Source organism: Malaya genurostris, chromosome 2, assembly GCF_030247185.1.
Source record: "Malaya genurostris strain Urasoe2022 chromosome 2, Malgen_1.1, whole genome shotgun sequence".
Classification (NCBI taxonomy): Eukaryota; Metazoa; Arthropoda; class Insecta; order Diptera; family Culicidae; genus Malaya; species Malaya genurostris.
In genome coordinates, this window is record NC_080571.1 from 189,250,074 (window position 1) to 189,271,590 (window position 21,517).

Sequence of the window (21,517 nt, forward strand, 5' to 3'; positions counted from 1 at the left end):
CCTCATATCGTGATGTGATATCTTGAATCTGAAGGTGATTGAAAACATCGAAAGGCTTGTCGAGCTCAATTCTCCAACCCGTTTCATGTCCTTGTATTTTGATTTCATGGCTCAGAATATTAACCCTCCGTCTGAGTGATGGGTCCAGCCAGACCTTTTTCGTGTTTTTTCCATCAATTTTACATATTTATAATTTATCTATCGACTTGAGGTTTCAGTTCGCTTTTATTGGTTATCGGTCTATGCTATTTGCAATATAGACAGTGTCCTCGAAAAGAGCGAAAAACGACTGGTTTGAAACATTACCCTTGATCTGACTAATGGTATCTGGCTAGACCCCATACATTTTGTATAGAAAGACATATGATATTATATATGTTTATGGTTTTTCTAAATGTGTTTGTTGTAATTCTCTATTCTAACTACTATTTAAGTTCACGTCGTGCATATACAAACCTGTTTCAATACACCTAGTGGTGTAATGATGACTTTCTCATATCAATCATAGGGGAAGGTGTTCGGTTGCCGGCACCCCACCGTAATTTTTGACAAAAAGTAGATAGCGTCATTCAGACAAATGTTATATGTGTGTAATAGCAGCACGTTATTTTTGTGCCGAATTGCGAAGCAAACAGTCGCTTGTACAAACAGTCGCTGCGCTCAAAATAAATTTTAATTGCGTGAAAATCAACACAAAAGTTTTTTCTGACTTTTTTTTATAGTATCATGAATTAAAGAGCATCAATCGGAAAGTTGAGTGGATTGCATATTTTTAGGTGAAATCAATCTATTTCGTGGTTTAATACCGGATGCTATCAAAATTGTCGCAACCAAAGATTTGTTTGTCATTTTCAAAATGTCTACCGATTTCGGTTACCGGCACCCCATTTTTTTCCGAGGGGAACGACACATACGCATTGACCGTTAAAATGAGTCTGGTTAAAACTGTTATTGATATTATAACACAAATTTACAGAAGTATCGCACGTGGTTGAACGAAATATTTTTTTGATATAGTAGTCTGTATCAATATGATACGTATTGTCTCGTATAGATAGACTGGTAGGCACTTATTGAAACGTATTTCAATCATAGCAAACATCGTGATGTGTACTGTGTGTTCTGTCAATCTATACTGAACTCAAAGCATATTTTACCAGTATCTTCATTAGGCCCGGAATTCGAATCAAGTTTCGGTGCATTGTTATTGATCTCCTTTATTAAGGTAAGACTTATCGCTTTTACTATAGATAAGGAAAACTAAGTTTGATTCTTATCAGGATAATTTTTGGAATTACTTACAAAAAGATGTCGGGCCAATACCAGAAACAGTTAGAGTTTGTTTGGAGTACTCTGAGTACATCACCGCCGCATTAGGTAATATAGACGACAACGAAATACGAGAAATCGAGAACGACATGAGACGTGTTTCTCCTGGATCAGCTAGCGTTGAATTACGTCATTGTTTCCAAAGACTCGACGCAATCCAGCTGATTTCAGTTCTATGGCTGGTGAAAAAGCCATCATTAAATTGGTGTCAAATGCCGTTAAAAAGAAAGGCATTGATTTCTACATTAAGCGAAGCCAGAGAAACCATTCTTTAATTGGGAAAACACAAACGATAGGTGATGAAAATTCTGTGCGCGAGAAAATTATAGCGTTCTACCAGAAAAGGTTAAATGGTCAAAACATCAATACATGTAGAAAATTTTAAATTTTGATGTGATTTCTTAGATTCGATGGATCTACAGCCCAGGAATTGTTTTTAAATTCGCTTGCTTCAATAGACATCCGTATTAGTATAGACGATAATGGAATTCTCGGAGAAATTCAATGTCATTTATGTGACAAAATAAATTATATTGTTTGCCGTCCCGAGAAAACTGGTCGATGGAGAGTTTCGAACTTCTTTGCACACATCAAAAACGTACACAAAGTACAATTTGTGGTTGATAGTAGTAGCCAGAAGCGAGCATGGTCGGACATATTGAGTTCAGAAAATGCTGAGCTCGAAATAGCTAAGCGACGCATGACGGACGAAATACGTACTGAATCCATAATTATTGAAACTATAAATGAAAACTTGCTGGATGATATATCTACTGAATGGACAAATGCACCAAATGAAGTGAATCATGAATTGATAAAAACATCAGATAATGAAGTTAATTGTTCAACTGGAGAGCTTAGTAAAACATACTGCCAATGATGATGAATCCGACGACGTTCTTGAACCCACAGTCGTTTCAAGATCAACTGATGTAGAGACGTTAAACTCGTAGTTCATTTTGTTAAGATTAAAAAACCGTTTGTAAGGTTTACGGATTCAGATATCTCAACAGGAAAAAAAGTTCGTTCTCATTAGCTACGATTCCAGTAAAAGCTCCTGAGGGTGCACGATCTAATGGCGTGTAATTACTGGGGAGTCTTTTTGAAATTGTGCAGTTTGATAATGATCTCAATTTAGATTTATTTAGCATTAGTAAATCTGTTGATATACAAAATTATGTATCGTATTTAATACAACCATCGATAAACTCCGCATTACTACATTATTTAGGAGTAACTGTTTCATATAATCAAAATATTAAAATTAGAAAATATGTTCTGCTGAGTTCTTATTTCTCTTAAAATAATAGATAACCACTGAGCAAAGCCCTATTCAAAATTTTCACTATTAAGCTGTTTGTGAAATGATATATCTGGTTCATTTCGATGTGATATGATTTGTGTCTTGTATATTTTATTTTTGGAATCATTTTCATGTTTCGTTCCAGAGCAGCGAAAAAGATTTTCCGATAACTAATTCGTTCGCCGGGAGCATAGCTCATCTAATTTTATTTGCTATTTTGTTAATCATTCACCTAAATAATAATTTAAAAAAAGACTGATAATCTATGCTAAGTCTTTTCTCATTTGTATTTTGTTATCTTGTAATTGTTGAAACTTTGCGTCATAATTAGTTGTAATGTTATCAGATTGTGAATGAAAATAGTGTTGACATTTGTGTAATTCTAGATTTATTTATTATAGAAACATTGGCTGCTTTGATGTTTATATGTGTATAATGAGAAGTATAGATCGTGAATAGTAGCGTATAAACAATGCATGAACAAGTATTCGAACCTGGTAATTTGTATAGAAGGTGCTTCGATCGTATATATGAATTTTTATGCAATTTTGCATTGATAGCTATGATAATTCAGATGTGTCGTTCCCCTCGTTTTTTTCTACAAATCGTGAAAAATTGTCAGTGATATGCAGGCTGCTATCGAGACAATCATCTAGCTGCTCATACAGCAGATGCTCCGGCTAAGAAAAAACGTAGAAGACCGGCCAAATTAACACAAAAGCCGCCACCATCCGAATACTCGACCAAGAGAGCCAAGGCCAAGTCACCATCAGACAATGAAGACTTTTGTCAAACACGCTTCTAAAATGAATAAATTCAGTTTTTTCCTTGAATAACGGCAGTCTTTACTTATGTTTTTCCATTTTTAGCGAAATTTCTTGGGGTGCCGGTAACCGAACACCTTTTTTAAAATGGCAAAATTTATCACTTTAATAATCTAATAAAAAAGGTTTTTCAATCAACAAATCCAGTGACTTTAGCTTTAATTGATGTATAGATGTCCGCATAATGTGCACTAAGTCAGAAGTTATGAGCTTAAAATAAAAGAGTCCGGTATTCAAACACTCTTCCTTACTATAATATATTCTGTGGTATTCTTAAAAACAATTTACTTCGATTCTTCAAAGAATAACCGAAATTGGTTTGTTTGACTACTGATACAAACTATCAATTGGAGAAGATTTGAAATCGATTTAGGTTTTTTTACGGTTTTCGACTTTTCAGTGATGGTTAATTTTTTTACAACACTTTACCCTATATTTCCGGATCCGGAAGTCGGATCCAAATGAAATTCAGGAATTCCGTATGGGACCGCAGAACCTATCATTTGAACCTAAGCTTGTGAGAATCGGTCGGGCCATCTATGAGAAAAGTTAGAACACATATTTTCATTTTTTTGCACATTTTACCCATAACTCCGGAACCACATGTCAAATCCAAATAATTCAGGAATTTAGTATGGTACTTAAAGAGCTTTCATTTGAATCTAAGTTTGTAAAAATCGGTTTAGCCATCTTGAAAAAAGTTGGTGCACTTATTTTCACAAGTTGTTGCACATTTTACCCCATAATTCTGGAACCGGGAGTCGGATCCAAATAATATTCAGGAATTTTGTATGGGAGCACAATACCAATCGGTTCAGCCATCTCCGAGAAAAGTTACGACAAAAACCATGTTTCAATACACGTAGTGGTGTAATGATGCCTTTCTCATGTACATATAATATTGTGGTATTCTATTCAAAATTTTTCTCTTCGATTTTTGAAAGAAACCAAGAGATTGCTTATGCATAACATGTTTGTTACATCCGAAAATATTTTAAGTGACGGTGTACAATATTGAACACACTTTACCCTATAATAACGGAACCGGAAGTCAGATCCGGATGAAATTCAGGAATTCCGTATGCGACCGGAAGACCTTTCATTTGAATCTAAGTTTGTGGAAATCGGTCAAACCATCGCTGAGAAAAGTGAGTCAGATCTGTTTTGGTATACATGACCACTATTTTCGGTACATCCGGAAGCGGATACCGGGAATCAGGATAGCCGGAATCGGTTTATTTAGTTGTCTACTGATAATGACTATCGATTTGTGTAGTTTTGAGGCCAATTTAGAATTTTTTTTACGTTTTTTGTTTCGCCGGTTTAAGTGACGGTGTACTATATTGAACACACTTTACCCTATAATTCCGGAACCGGAAGTTGGATCCGAATGAAAGTCAGTAATTCCGTATGGGACCGGGAGACCTTTCATTTGAATCTTAGTTTATGGAAATCGGTCAAACCATTGCCGAGAAAAGTGAGTGAGATTTGTTTTGGTATATATGACCATATGAGTGAGATCTGTTTTGATATATATGACCACCATTTTCGGTACACCCGAAACCGGATACCGGGAATCAGGATAGCCGGAATCGGTTTGTATAATTACCTACTGATAATGACTATCGATTTGTGTGGTTTTGAGACCAGTTTAGAAAATTTTCTACGTTTTTTGTTCCACCGGTTTGAGTGACGGTGTACTATATTGAACACACTTTACCCTATAATTCCGGAATCGGAAGTCGAATCCGGATGAAATTCAGGAAATCCGTATGTGACCGGAAGACCTTTCATTTGAATTTAAGTTTGTGGAAATCGGTCAAAACATCGCTGAGAAAAGTGAGTGAGATCTATTTTGGTATATATGACCACTATTTCCGGTAATTCCGGAACCGGATACCGGGAACCAGAATAGCAAAAATCGGTTTGTTTAGTTGCCTACTGATAATGACTATCGATTTGTGTAATTTTGAGACCAGTTCAGAATTTTTTTAGGTTTTTTGTTTCGCCGGTTTAAGTGACGGTGTACTATATTGAACACACTTTACCCTATAATTCCGGAACCGGAAGTCTGATCCGGATGAAATTCAGGAATTCCGTATGGGACCAGAAGACCTTTCATTTGAATCTAAGTTTGTGGAAATCGGTCAAACCATCGCTGAGAAAAGTGAGTGAGATCTGTTTTGGTATACATGACCACTATTTTCGGTACACCCGGAACCGGATACCGGGAATCAGGATAGCCGGAATCGGTTGTTTAGTTGCCTACTGATAATGACTATCGATTTGTGTAGTTTTAAGAACAGTTTAGAAATTTTTTTACGTGTTTTGTTTCGCCGGTTTAAGTGACGGTGTACAATATTGAACACACTTTACCCTATAATTCCGGAACCGGAAGTCGGATCCAGATGAAGTTCAGAAATTCAGTATGGAACCACGAGACCTTTCATTTGAATCTAAGTTTGTCAAAATCGGTTCAGCAATCTCCGAGAAAACCTAGTGAGATTATTCGACACATACACACACAGACATTGCTCAGCTCGATGAACTGAGTCGAATGGTATACTTTCACTAGTCGGTTTTTCAAGTGATTGCATAACCTATCTATATGAGAAAGGCAAAAACGTTACTTACACACATACGCACTTACACACACACACACACACACACACACATTTTGCGTACTCGACGAAGTCTCATGGTATATGACAGTCGGCATAACCTTTCTATATGAGAAAGGCAAAATGCTCAAAAAAATATTTTTGGTTTTATTATTCCCATTTTTCCGTGTAATATCTTTACTTTTACAAGATTTCAGAAAATCATATGCCATGACAAGTAAGAAATGTAAGAAACGAAATATACCTGGTGTGTATAGCAATGAACCTTAATACACTTCTAATTTACACCGAAATGTGTTCAAATACACGTAAATAAATAGGGGTATGGCCAGACCCATCAGTCAAACCGAAGGTATAAAAATATCTGTTAGACGGAGGGTTAATCCTTGTTCGTTTGTTTCTAACCGTACTCATTTCTTGGATACTTCTAATCCTACTGTGTTTTTCGGCACATCCATGCGAGAAGAGATTCGTGGAATTGCGGATCACGTACGCTCTCAAGTTGTTCCTAATTTTTTTTGTAATAAATTTAGAACAGTGAATTGTGAAAAGGTGTTTTACACTGATGGATCAAACATCAACGAGTCTACAGGCTTCGGCATCTTCAATCAGAACATCACCGCTTCATTCAAACTCAGTGATCCGGCTTTAGTTTACGTCGCAGAATTAACTGCTATTCAATACACTCTTGACATCATTGAAACCTTGCCCAAAGACCATTATCTCATTTTCACGGACAGTATAAGTTCAATAGAAGCTCTCCGTTCAATGAAGTCAGGGAAGCATCCCCCATATTTTCTGGGGAAAATACGGGAACATTTGACAGCTTTATCTGAGCGGTCTTATTTAATATCCTTAGTCTGGGTCCCATCGCATTGTTCCATTCCGGGCAATGAACAGGCAGGCTCGTTGGCTAAGGTGGGCGCATTAGAAGGTGATATTTATGAAAGACCAATCTGCTTCAATGAATTTTACAGTATTCCTCGTCAGTAAACTCTGGAAATTTGGCAAACTTCAGTGCAATGGCGAACTGGGACGATGGCTACATTCTTTAATACATCATTGTGTTAAATTCATTTCATGCATCATTACTTCTTTGTTTCTCTCTTTCTCGTTTACAAAATTACCAACCGTGGCTCACCGAAAGCCGCCCTTGACAATGACCAGCATGCGGGCCACTCACCGGGTCTTCGTGACCCGGGGGTGTTTTCAGCGGACCCATACGGACAGGAGGATGCGACCAACATCGATATGAGCCAGCTTCACCGAGATAAGCTCCAACCCATCAACCATTGCCGACTACCATCTGGAGGCAGGATTCCCCAGAGTATAATTTCAACTTTTGTGGTACGACAACACCACAATCGTTGAAATTACACTAGTTTAAAGTAATTAGATGTTTAAAATTAGAAAATGCCCACGGTATCTTAGAGTTTAAGCTGTGTGCATATAAACTTATATTATTAAATAAAAAAATTGAAGCAATAATACCTAACGGATCAAATTTGAATCAATTTGCACAATGTCAAATAGAACTGGATAATAATCGTATCACCAATTCAAGATGAGATGTTAAATAATTATTCAATATACCATCATTAGAATTCTAAGTAGATTTAAATTTGGAACATGGAGAAATACTTCATGTATACTTCAAATGGAAACTAAACATATTTTGTTCAATCAGTACCGGAATATTAATTATATGTATGATATATTATATGTACACAACAATATCATCACTCGCTTGAATTGAAATATCCATAGAATTATCTTACATTAGAAAATCTTCCAAACTTACCATATTCGGATTTATCTTCTTTATTTCAAGAACAATAACATAACAGATCGCCTGAAAAGTTCGTATCGTTTCTATGAGAGGGCGCCACTAGAATTAAATCCATACCATTTTCAGTTAGTACCAACCTTCGAAAGATACGTGTATAAATTTGACAGCTGTCTGATTATTAGTTTGTGGGATATTGCATTTTGAGTGAAGCTACTTTTGTTATTGTGAAAAAAATGGAAAAAAAGGAATTTCGTGTATTGATGAAACACTACTTTTTGATGAAAAAAAGTGCCGCCGATACCAAAAAATGGCTTGATGAGTATTATCCAGACTCTGCACCGGGCGAAGCAACAATTCGTAAGTGGTTTGCAAAATTTCGTACTGGTCATATGAGCACCGAAGACGATAAACGCAGTGGACGTCCAAATGAGGCTGTTACCTATGAAAATGTGAAAAAATCCACAAAATGATTTTCAATGACCGTAAAGTGAAGTTGATCGAGATAGCTGACATCCTAAAGATATCAAAGGAACGTGTTGGACATATTATTCACGAATATTTGGATATGAGAAAGCTTTGTGCAAAATGGGTGCCGCGTGAGCTCACAATCGATCAAAAACAATAACGAATTGGTGATTGAAAACCATGCTGAAATTGAACGAATTGGGCTTTGAATTGCTCCCTCATCCACCGTATTCTCCAGATTTGGCCCCCAGTGACTTTTTCCTGTTCTCAGACCTCAAAAGAATGCTCGCTGGTAAAAAAAATTAGAAGCAATGAAGAGTTAATCGCTGAAACTGAGGCCTATTTTGAGGCAAAGGACAAATCGTACTACAAAAATGGTATCGAAAAGTTGGAAGATCGCTATAATCGCTGTATCGCCTCTGATGGCAATTATGTTGAATAATAAAAACGAATTTTGGCAAAAAAAATGTGTGTTTCTATTAAACGATACGAACTTATCAGCCGAACTGTTATAGCAGAGCATTCCACAGAAGTTAGACAGTAACAGTAACAAATAATAACATCGCACTACATGTGTTCATCAGAACAGTATCTGGTGTGAACGGACGCACAGTTATTGAATGAATTGTATGATATATAGACTTGAAGAGTAAACTATAGCTTAGCCTTAGATTACATCTCAGTAAGAATTGTGAAATAAGGGAAAATATTAGTGCAAAAACTTTAACTCATTAGTTTATTACTTAGTGGATGAGGAATACCCTGGTTGGCGGTTGAATGCATGGAGCAGTGGTCTTACAAGTCAGTTGTCGTATGTTCGAGCCCCGACCTGAAAGGATTGTAAGTGTCAGTAGGAATATAGTATAATATATATATAATATATAATATAGCTGGCGCGAGTGAAACACATTCTCTTAGCATAAATCGCTCTCACGCGCTCTCGCCTAAATACACCAAAGTGACCACTGGTGCGTGCTAGTGAGCGAACACTTCTGTGATTAATTTTTAAATTTATAGAAGATAACGATGGCCTTGCTATGACAATCTTTTTCGCAACAAAGAAAAACTAAATTCTAACGATAAATTGCGCTATTGCCCCACACTGAGCTAAATTTTCTTTTTCACATTATATGATATTCTAATGATTTTGCACTATTAGCATTTCCAATAATAGTTACAAGATGTGTTCAACATCATGTCAAATATATGAGATAATCTTATGAAACATAAAACTCTTCTTAACGTTATTTTGACAAAATTTCCATATAACGAATGAACTTTCCAGTCTGAGTCAAATTTATTGGCGCGTCTTATAACCATTACTAGATATCCGCACAACATACATTGGAACAATCTATGAAGCGCATATTATATTCACTTCGAATTTATTTATATAGGTTCATATATACCATATGACTAGTTTTATAAAATTTATTTATTTATATATATATATATATATATATATATATATATATATATATATATATATATATATATATATATATATATATATATATATATATATATATATATATATATATATATATATATATATATATATATATATATATATAACTTTCCAATGGAGGTCATGCGAATAGCAGATAATTGCCAACTACTACTTTTCTTTGAGGATTCAAGCTGTACTAGTATTCCATTCGGTAAGGGAGCACCTCATGATATTTGCGAAAGAGAAGTGAGATCCCGAGACTGAAAATAAAAAAATGAATCTTACTAAACAGATAGAGTAATGAAATGTACCGGATATATATTTCATGGTTCGTTAACGCTTATCCTTGAACGAAGTTGGAGGAGCTGTCTTGTCAGCGATTTAAAATTACATTGAGATGCGAAACTTCCTGAAAAAAATGGTCTGGAGCAGTTGATGAATATCGAGGACACAACTATTCACGACTTTCATCGGATTTCCATATAAATTATATGGGATATTTTTATAACTTTCATTATGATAACGTCCATTTAGATTTGACGTACACATTAAATAAAGATTATAAGTTTCCATATAATTTCTATGAATAAAATTCTGCGTATGATTCATATGACAAATCTAATGAATATAAATAAGATTTTCATTTCAGTGCACGCTTCTCTTATGCGAACCGTACACCACAGTCCTCACCGGCGTGCACACTTCGGAGAAAATATCTGTAGCAATTTTGTGTGATCCAGGGGTAGAGCTGAAAGAGAATAAACACTCGCTCTCATGATGCGTGCACACTTTATATAACAGTGTTGTATATGTGTGAACGAGAAGAGCTTTTTATGTATTTGGCTGTTGATGTTGTCAGGGCGAGGGGAGAAATTATACTTGCTCTTCATATAAGTATTGACGGCTTTCTCAGTCCCAAATCACTAGGCAAACGATTTAATTCTTAAATTGCCCGACGTTTCGGCCGTTTTTGATGGTCTTTTTCAAGCGAAACTGTAAAGTTGTGTTTTTATTATTGTCAAAAAGAAGGTACAAAACAAGTTACATAAATACAAATACTACAAACATACTCTAAACTCACTTTAGTCAATTCGTTTTTGTCGAGTATGTTGATTGCAACAGTAAGAAATTCAACAATTTTAAACGGCTTTAATTGCTTCGCAGATATTTGCATTTGGTAGTCGATAACAGTCACAGACTCTCTGGGTGTACACTTGCTTCACAACGGTCAGTAGAAATTTGGTGAACAAACTGGTGTTGCTTGTGTGCTTAGTGAGACACGTGATCCACAATCATTTTGCTCTCTGTTGTGACTCTTTTTCGGCGACTAGTGGTAGCTTTAATTGTGTGTAAAATGCCTGCATAGATAGTGTTGAGTCTGTCTACATCGGTACGATGATTGATGGTATTGGCTGTGTTTGTAATATGGCACATCTCTAGTATGGGTAAAGATGACGATCGGTGGGTTCTGTCGATGATTTTGGCTTGTGCTGTATTAAACGTGTGATTGTGTTGAATCATATGTTGGACCAGGACAGTTTTTTCCCCAAGACTGTTCATCTGTTCATCGTTGCTGTTTTTAACAGCGTCTCTCAGTTTGTGGTACTGTTTTATGTTGCTGTTATGCCCATAGAGCCTTGTTTTTAGTTGATTTCTTGTCATACCGATATAGCACTTATTACAGTCTTCACATGATATACTGCGTAAATAACGTTTGATTGAAGCATGGGGTTTATTGGATATTTGGTGCTAGGAAGAATGCGGGCAATGGTTTTGATCGGTTTTTGCGTTATTTTGACTTGAGGATAATCTGCTTTGAGAATGCTGGCTATTGTCGTACTTAGAGAGGGAATATGTGGTAGTGATCTGTAGGTAAAATCTATGTTGTTGTTTATGCTGGAACTGTTGCTTGATGGAGTGTCAGTTATCCGTTTTATGTTGTTAGGGCTATTGTTGCGAGTCATAAGCCTGTTTATTAGTGATGTTGGATAGTTGTTGGTGCGAAGATGATGGAAGATTACATTGCGCTGAAAACTGTGGTCTTGATTCGTGGAGAGACTGGTTACTCTTTTTATAAAGTTTACTGTCGAGCGTAGTGCTTGCTACAATCGCATTCGTTAGATGATGGCATTAATAGACTTTATTTATCAACCAAAAGAAACGAAAATATAAAAAATACGTGCTTAAAGGAGCACTTATCGTGAGAAGTAATTGTCCCGATAGTTCGTTCCCAGCGCAGTCATGAGAACTGTTATTTACCCATCAAATCTCGCATCCCTTATGCATTAATATTGCACTGATTCATATAGCGGTGGAAGCCTAAGTTTGGGTCGAGACACCAGATAGGCTGGTGCTGATGGCAATGTAAATTAACTAGCAAGGACCATGACGAAATGCGAAGGAACAAAACATAAACAAACTCCAAAAGGGAACGATAACAAATATCGGTTAGAACTTGCTCTCGGAGGGTTGTGGTAATAAAGTCATAAATGCATCTCTAACGAAGAATGCAATAAATCGACGATCTAGCAACCGTCATGGAAACATCTGGTGAAATAATTAACATGCTCTTCAAGCATACAGATAAGGTGCCGCATATGTTTAGATAGGACGGCTAAGCAAGATTTGAACTTGAACTTGAACCTTCTAGGAGGGAGTGCAACCATCTAATCAAATTTTATGTAGTAGTGAGGCACCAGGAATTTGTTTACCCGTGCTGACGAATAGTAACGTCAGCACGGAAGGAGAAAAGAGATAACAGTAAATGTTGCAATGCGTGTCGCGCAACATTTTCATTTCAAAATGTATGTATATATAGTTTAAGAAATTTGAAATAATCTAGTCTTAGATGAGTTTTAGAACAGCCAGTGTGTTTCAGTCAGTTTGAAAGAAATCCCAGAAGGACGTCGCCACCAGCCGTTGTAGAAGGAAGCCAGCTCGCCAGGAACACATCAAACAAAAGGAATTCTCGAACAAGAGAATTGGCTAAGTATCTTTAGTCGTTTAAATAAAACTCTCTTTCCCTTATATAGGTACAGTCCGCTGGAGAACCGTAGCCAGCATAAAAGCGTACTTCCGCTCTTATGCCCTACTTGTTTCTTCCCGGATATCCGAAAGATTTCAAAAATAAATCAGCGTAAGCGAAATTAAAAGGAATTTGCGCTGGATATCGTCACTGACTAGAATTATTACTAGTCAGCCTGACATTTTCAGCGACATTTATTTTCATAATAGCGGATGAAACTAGAGAAAATTAAGAAGTCGGTTCGATGAGATGGGTTTGGCATACTACATGGTTGACATTGTTTGATCTGATTATCGCGTTACTATCGTGTTTAAAAATGGTAGTTTGTTGTTTGATTCTTCCTCCTTGGTGAATTGTAAATGTGGATTGTATGAATTGAACATATCGAGTGTATATTGTACTTGGTCCTTGGAAATAGCCATGCACAAATCGTCGACGTATTTATCACAAACTGAGAGACGCTGGTAAAAACAGCAACGATGAACAGATGAACAGTCTTGGGGAAAAAACTGCCCTGATCCAACATATGATTCAACACAATCACACGTTTAATACAGCACAAGCCAAAATCATCGACAGAACCCACCGATCGTCATCTTTACCCATACTAGAGATGTGCCATATTACAAACACAGCCAATACCATCAATCATCGTACCGATGTAGACAGACTCAACACTATCTACGCAGGCATTTTACACACAATTAAAGCTATCACTAGTCGCCGAAAAAGAGTCACAACAGAGAGCAAAATGATTGTGTATCACGTGTCTCACTAAGCACACAAGCAACACCAGTTTGTTCACCAAATTTCTACTGACCGTTGTGAAGCATGTGTACACCCAGAGAGTATGCGACTGTTATCGACTACCAAATGCAAATATCTGCGAAGCAATTAAAGCCGTTTAAAATTGTTGAACTTCTTACCGTTGGTAATCAACATACTCGACAAAAACGAAATGACTAAAGTGAGTTTAAAATATGTTTGTAGTATTTGTATTTATGTAACTTGTTTTGTACCTTCTTTTTGACAATAATAAAAACACAACTTTACAGTTTCCCTTGAAAAAGGCCATCAAAAACGGCCGAAACGTCGGGCAATTTAAGAATTAATTTGTTTGCCTAGTGATGTGGGACTGAAAAAGCCGTCAATACTTATATAAACTCATCTTCCAATCGTTACAACCATCATACTTGCTCTTCGTCACACAGAGGAGATGGACATCTCTGGTACTGCAATGATTCTGTACGCTAAGAATCGGCTGTGTCTGTTGAAACAGAAAGGCCAAATTCCACAAAAGGAATGTAATGCTAAGACTTTGCTTTGCTTTTAAATGAGAAAGTGGCTTTTATATCGGGTGAACATACCTAAAACTGAAACACTGATGAAGACTGCAAGAAAGCAATTCGAAATACCAGTATCTGTGCTAAAAATACTAATTAATGCGGGATGGTAATGTCAGAGACATAACTGGATGACGTGAAAACGAATAAAACCGACATGCTTTTTTTTCCATACATCTGAATATCGACAAACGCACTCTCTAGCTGTTTAATTGTGTAAATTTTGCAAACTACGTCACTTACATAATTGTAAAAGTACAATTATAAGACGGAACATACAAGATCAAAAAATTACGGTGTTGTGTAGGGGACAAGACCGATTAAATTAAAAACACAATGTTCAGTCATAAATTGGAAAAATCAAAACAAATCGTTTTTAGCCATCTAGGACATTTGAATTTAAGTTGGGAATTATTATGGCATAAATTGCAATATCTCGAAAATACAAATGTATAGCGATTTGAAAGAATATCCGGAAACCGAACTTAAGAATTCTAAAACTATAACTAAAAACTAAATATTTTCAATAAACATCTTACAAACCAGTTGTAATTACATATATAAAAGATCTTGTTTGAATATTCAGCTTCTTCATTAAATGGTACATAGTTTGGATCTGTAACAATACACATTTTCGCAATAGGCGAGAAAGGCAATTTTGGTTTTGGTTTGGCATTTTAATTATAAATTGATCAAAGTTAGTTTCTGTCTTACAAGTGAACAAATCATGCCGTAGATCCACTACACTCAACCTCTGAAAATATTCCGTATTTATATGTGTTTGTTTTGCACAATACGCTATGTGCGATGATTCGTTCAATTCAAGCGGATGAAGTTTTGCGTGCCTTACTTTTGGCACTGAATTTCACCTTAATGCTTGTTCATAGCAAACATTTAGGAAAACTTAAATTTTGAGTTATTCGTGGTTATCTCATACTACTGAAAATTTTATCGTAAATTGTTGACTATATTTATGATGCTATGAAGAAAAAATTATGTGTCTTCATTATATAAAACAAGAGAAATTCGCGATTAAGTTCTACCCATTGTACAGGGTAAATTTTACAAAGGCATCCCATAGTAAACTAGGCTGTATTAACGACAAAAATTAAATAGTACAATGAATAGTAAAATCGAACTAAATTGAAAAAGTAATAACATAGAACGCATTACACAAATAGCTCAACAAAAAATAGACCCCATTGTCTTAATCGAAGACCATAATCTAGTGTCTACTTTATTTTTGCTAAATCCGTTGGTAGCTTAACATGCTGCTGTTGAGATTTATGAGCAAAATCAAAATAAGATATAACTTACCATAAGTTGCCCACAAAGCAACAATTTTTGCGCTTCGGAAACCCACGATGGATGGAAGTATATCACTGATTTAACTGGGTCATCAAATTCATCATTCCTAATAGTATCGTAGACAAACACAATCATCATTTCTCTGAAAAAATACAATTTTTTTAAAAGATAAATCATGTAGCACTAGGAAGGATTTTTAGGTTACTGTCAGAATGCGAGTGTCACGCGAAGTGTAAAGACGTGCGTGCAAGCTCCTAACTAAGCAATGGTTATGTAACTACGGATCGACTGCGAAGTCTGTTGAAACAAAAAGTCAAATTATACAGAAAGAATGTCATACCATGACTTTGCTTTGGCTCAAGTAACAGTAGCAAACGAGCAAAGTGAAATCTTGGCAATACATTCCGTTTAGAAATCGAACTTCACGTTTCAACAGATTTCGCTGCCAGTTTGCAGAATGAGTTTACTACAATTTTATTGATACTAAGAATCTTTCTAAATTCAAAAGATTTATGTATTGGATGTCAAGAACAGTATAGATCGCATCATTACAGCCAATGACATAAGCTTTATATACAATACACTCGACTAAGAATTGATTTACGAAACTTAAGATAATCTTAGCGAATATAATGAAAATAAACAACGATTCGAAAGATTTCAAGACGACCCCGAAGAAATAGAATATGATGCAGCCGAAATGCATCGTAATGGACCGTCGTAAGCCGTAAATGAAAGCAGGACGAAGCAGATTATCGGCCTGCAGTTTTTGGTCGGCAAGGCCTACCTAGAGAAGTTCCGATAGAAGAAGGTCTAATAATTTGTCAAGAAGTACTTGATGTGGCAGGCGGTTCGTGAACGCGGTAAATTCAGCAAGCCTTTCATAACGACCGACACTATCAACAGCCAAATACATAAAAAGAATGTCTCCAGAAGCGCAAGTTGTCTTTCCTTCGACCCCACGAAGCATACACACTGTTTTGGCCGGAACAGGCATCGTACCATTACACGAAACCAATGATGGAGTGATAAAAAAGCCAACGTTGTTGTTTTTGTGCTGAAGGATTTTTTAATATAATAAAAAACCAAGGATGACTTTTATCGTATCAAAGAACGCTCACTAGCAACTCTTCACACGATTCAATCAGTGCCAAAGAGAGACGGATATCATCGCAGCAACAAAAAAACCGGCATGGTTCATTTAACATAGAATAGACACCAGTGCGAGAGCGAATTTCTTTCGATGACCTGTCTGAGAATCAAAGGTTAGCTCGCTGCTGTGGGGATTCCCTCTGAAGTAGAGATGTTCGGGCCTCGGGTATTTTACCCGAAACCCGACCCGTACCCGTACCCGACGGGTTTTTGGTCGGGAACGGGAAAAAAATTTTATTTTCTATCGGGTACGGGTAAAAAAATTTACTGCTTACTCGGGTACGGGTCGGGTCGGGTAAAAAAATTTACTGCTCAATCGGGTACGGGTCGGGTACGGGTAAATTTTTTTTTCTGATCGATTACCCGACCATTTGTACTTCACATAAATATTTTTTTATTTTTTTTTTCGATTATAGAGGTTTTAACATTGTTGTCATTCACCTCTTCGGGCCAGGAAATTTTTTGACCCTATGTGCGGGGTTGAGAATAGAACCCAGGTGGGCAGCGTGAAAGGCATCGACTTACCCTTCACGCTATACCCGTTCCCCTTCACATAAATATGTTTACACGTTGACGAGAATTTTTTATTGCAAAACAGATCTTCCGAAAAATAAACAATTTGATTCAAGGGGTTTTGACATTCGCGCCTAGGACCAGACCTGACAACTGGCATCTTTTTCCAGAAAAAAACATTTCTTTTCTTCATTTAAAAAAAAACTATCAATCATAGTTACGTGAAAAGTTATGTGAATATTTTCCACCCTACTTTTTAATTAATTAAACATATTTAATAGGTCACACTGCCTTAGCTCTAAAATGTTGCGGTCAGACCCTACTTTTCACGTAGATTTTAATGGACTGCCATTTTAAAACTGTTTAATGCACAATCCAGTAAAAATTATTTGATTCATATATAAAATGTAGTGTAGTACACTGAATTGAAAATCTTATTTATATTCATTAGATTTGTCATATGAATCATATGCCGAATATAATTCATAAAAATTATATAGAAACTTATAATCTTTATTTAATGTGTACGTCAAATCTGAATGGACGTTATCATAATGAAAGTTATAAAAATATCCCATATAATTTATATGGAAATCCGATGAAAGTCGTGAATCGTACTGCTTGAAGCTGAAGGAATAGTTGTGTCCTCGATATTCGTCAACTGCTCCAGACCATTTTTTTTCAGGAAGTTCCGCATCTCAATGTAATCGCTGAAAAAACAGCTCATCCAACTTCGTTCAAGGATATGCGTTAACGGACCATGAAATATATATCCGGTACGTTTCATTACTCTATCTGTCTAGTAAGATTCATTTTTTTGAATTTTCAGTCTCGGGATCTCACTTCTCTTTCGCAATTACCGAACGGAATACTAGTATAGCTTGAATCTTCAAAGAAAAGTAGTAGTTTGCAATTATCTACTATTCGTATGACCTCCATTGAAAGTTATATATATATATATATATATATATATATATATATATATATATATATATATATATATATATATATATATATATATATATATATATATATATATATATATATATATATATATATATATATATATATATATATATATATATATATATATATATATATATATAAACTAGTCATATGGTATATATGAACCTATCTAAATAAATTCGAAGTGAATATAATATGCGCTTCATAAATTGCTCCAATGTATGTTGTGCGGATATCTAGTAATGGTTATAAGACGCGCCAATAAATTTGACTCAGACTGGAAATTTCATTCGTTATATGGAAATCCTGTAAAAATAATGTTAAGAAGAGTTTTATGTTTTATAAGATTATCTCATATATTTGACATGATGTTGAACACATCTTGTAACTATTATTGGAAATGCTAATAGTGCAAAATCATTAGAATATCATATAATGTGAAAAAGAAAATTTAGCTAAGTGTATCACATTCAGATACCAGAAAACTGTTATTTTATTTATTTATTTATTTATTTATTATTGTAATATCCATCGGATACGAAATCTACATGGATATGGGTGGAGAAAAACCCATTTGAGTTGAACATAAAATATGTCATTCTCAAACGGGCGCAAAAACCACCATCTTTTAAAAAAACAACATATAATAATTATCACAATACATCTAAAACTAATAGTCACATAACATTATTAAAAACAAAATACACATAATTTAATTAAAAACAAAAATTAAAGACTAGAAAAAATATCAAAACACAGAAGATCGTTTGACTTTACTAGCGAAGCGGCTGGATGATTCGCCAAACTCAAAAAGATCTTCTACAGCAGTGAATGATCGAATGGCAGCGGTTATCGGTTCATTACATCCAAAACTAGTTCTATGAAATCTTTGCTGAAGTAGAGTGCCATTCCGCAGGGTTCTGTTCGGTGCTCGAAAATTAATTTCGGATCGCAATTCCGGTGCATCGATTTCTCCGTTGATCAGTTTTGCAATAACTACTGCCTGTTGTATTTTACGGCGACGTAACAGCGATTCGATTCCGATTAGTCGACATCTATCCGGATATGGTGGGAGATTCGAGGGATCTCTCCACGGTAAATTCCGTAATGCTAAACGAACAAACCGCTTTTGAACTCGTTCAATTCGCATGCACCACGAGAGCTGATACGGTAACCAAACTGATGAAGCGTTCTCAAGAATAGGTCTAACGAGTGAGCAGTATAATGCCTTCAAGCAATGAGGATCTTTAAAGTCCTTAGCGATTTTTGAAATAAATCCCAATTGACGTGAAGCTTTTGAAATGATCAGTGATCGATGTGAATCAAAGGTCAGTTTTTCATCCAACAATACTCCTAAATCGCTCACCTGGTTAACTCTAGTCAGAACAGAGCCACCAATACTGTAATTAAATTTCACAGGATTCAAAGTACGGTGGAACGTAATCACCTGACATTTTGCCACGTTAATAATTAGCTTGTTTCTGTGACACCAATCTACGAACAATTCTAGTAAATATTGTAACCGCTGGCAATCCTCTACGGTACGAACTACGAGGTACAATTTTAAATCGTCTGCATAGATCAATTTGCAGCCATTTGGCAAAGCAAATGAGACATCGTTGAAAAACAGTACGAAAAGTAATGGTCCCAAATTACTACCTTGAGGAACTCCTGAATTGTTCGTAAATTGAGATGATGTGCAGTTATCCAATTTCACTCGTAATACTCTACCAGTCAGATATGATCTTAACCAGGACACGAGCTGCGCAGAGAATCCGAGACGATATAATTTACAAAGAAGTATTTCGTGGTCGATTTTGTCAAATGCTGCTTTTAGATCAGTGTAGACAACATCCATTTGAGTTTTTTCCTCCATGCTAGCGATACACTTAGACGTGAATGTTAACAGATTCGTCGAAACTGATCTTCCTGGTATGAATCCATGCTGATCAAATGAAACGTAATTCCTCACTCGATCTAATATGGCATCGCTTACAATCATTTCAAAAAGTTTAGATGAGGCAGAGAGACTGGTAATCCCACGATAATTAGCAACATTTCGCCGATCGCCGTCTTTAAATATGGGACAAATGTACGATTGCTTCCATATGCATGGGAATTTTGCCTGCTCAAAAGATCGACTAAAAATTGTACTCAATGGTTCAGCCAATGCACCAATACATCGATTTAAAACAACAGCGGGTAAACCGTCTGGCCCGGGAGAATATGAACATTTCAACTTTTTTGCAGCGCGTGAAACCATCTCAGAGGTAACGATGAAAGTATTCAAACTAATTAGGTCAGCAGGAACATCAGTAACAGCAATTTCCGTCTCTTCATTTGAAGTCAGATTACTATGAAACACACCAGCGAAATGCCTGGCAAACAATTCACAAGATTCAGAAACTGATTGGGCAGCCTCATCCTCGAGGAAAACATTTGTAGGTACAGATGAGTTTTTTCTTTTCGAATTAACGAATCGCCAAAAACTACGAGGGTTACGTCTTAGACTAGTCTGCATGCGAAGTACATATGCTTTGTATAAACTAGCATTAAGAGCACGATAAGCATTGGCAGATCGATGAAAGTTAGCAACGTTGGAAGCATTACGTCGTCGAAGCAATTTGCGCTGTTTGGCATTACGCTCTCGTTTTAATTTGCGTAATTCTAATGTGCTCCAAGCAGGAGAAACGGGTTGCCTAACACGAGGTACATTTGACTCAAGCCAACGATTGATTTCGTCGCAGAAGATCTCTGCCATATCATCGACATCACCGGTACCAAACAATAAGTCCCAATCGACATTGTTAAGATGATCGGACAAAGCAAAGAAGTCCACCAACCGATAATTCAATGGACGGGAGGCACTGCTATCGCTAATCGTCGGCAATTGGGTACTATCCGCAATCGTAAACAGTTGAATGGTTAGCGGCGGATGATGATTGTCCACGGGAAGCAACGGGTTAAGACAACGATCAACTACACAATCGTTAGAGCAAAACAAAAGATCGAGTGTTCGGCCTAGCAAGTTATACACCAGATTCCTCTGTCCGAGACCAAGGAATTCCATTCCATCAAGCAGTGTGTGACTAGCAGGTGGCAATTGTGAGGTACAGCAAACAATGCTATTGTTGCCCTTACTCCACTGCATACGAGGCTGGTTATAATCACCACACACAATAACTGTATCGTCGTCCGAAGTTTTATCACACAATTCGTTCAAAGAAGCAATATGCTCATTGATCACGTTTAGATCCTGGCTTCGATCCGGGGGAATGTAAATAGCACATATGACTAGATTTTTACCTTTAATTTTCGTGGCGATAGATATTTGTTCCAAATTCTGTCCAGCCATCGTGTGTATCGTTTTACTAGTGTATCGCTGTGCCACAGCTATTAGCACGCCACCGAAGCGCGATTTATTACTGT

General features: G+C 36.3%; 1 protein-coding gene across 5 annotated transcripts in view; it reads right to left on the reverse strand.

Moving 5' to 3' along the window:
* LOC131432790 (uncharacterized) overlaps positions 1-21,517 on the reverse strand; it is a 405,803-nt gene that overhangs the window by 329,835 nt on the left and 54,451 nt on the right. For 2 of the 5 annotated variants that reach the window (XM_058599303.1, XM_058599301.1), the window contains exon 2: positions 15,467-15,599. The exons of 1 other annotated variant lie outside the window; for it this stretch is intronic. In XM_058599303.1, coding sequence (XP_058455286.1) covers positions 15,467-15,599 — 133 coding nt within the window. Of the gene's footprint in view, positions 1-9,074; positions 9,161-15,466; positions 15,603-21,517 lie in introns of those variants that run through there. 2 more of the 5 variants (XM_058599304.1, XM_058599305.1) reach the window with 2 other exon arrangements.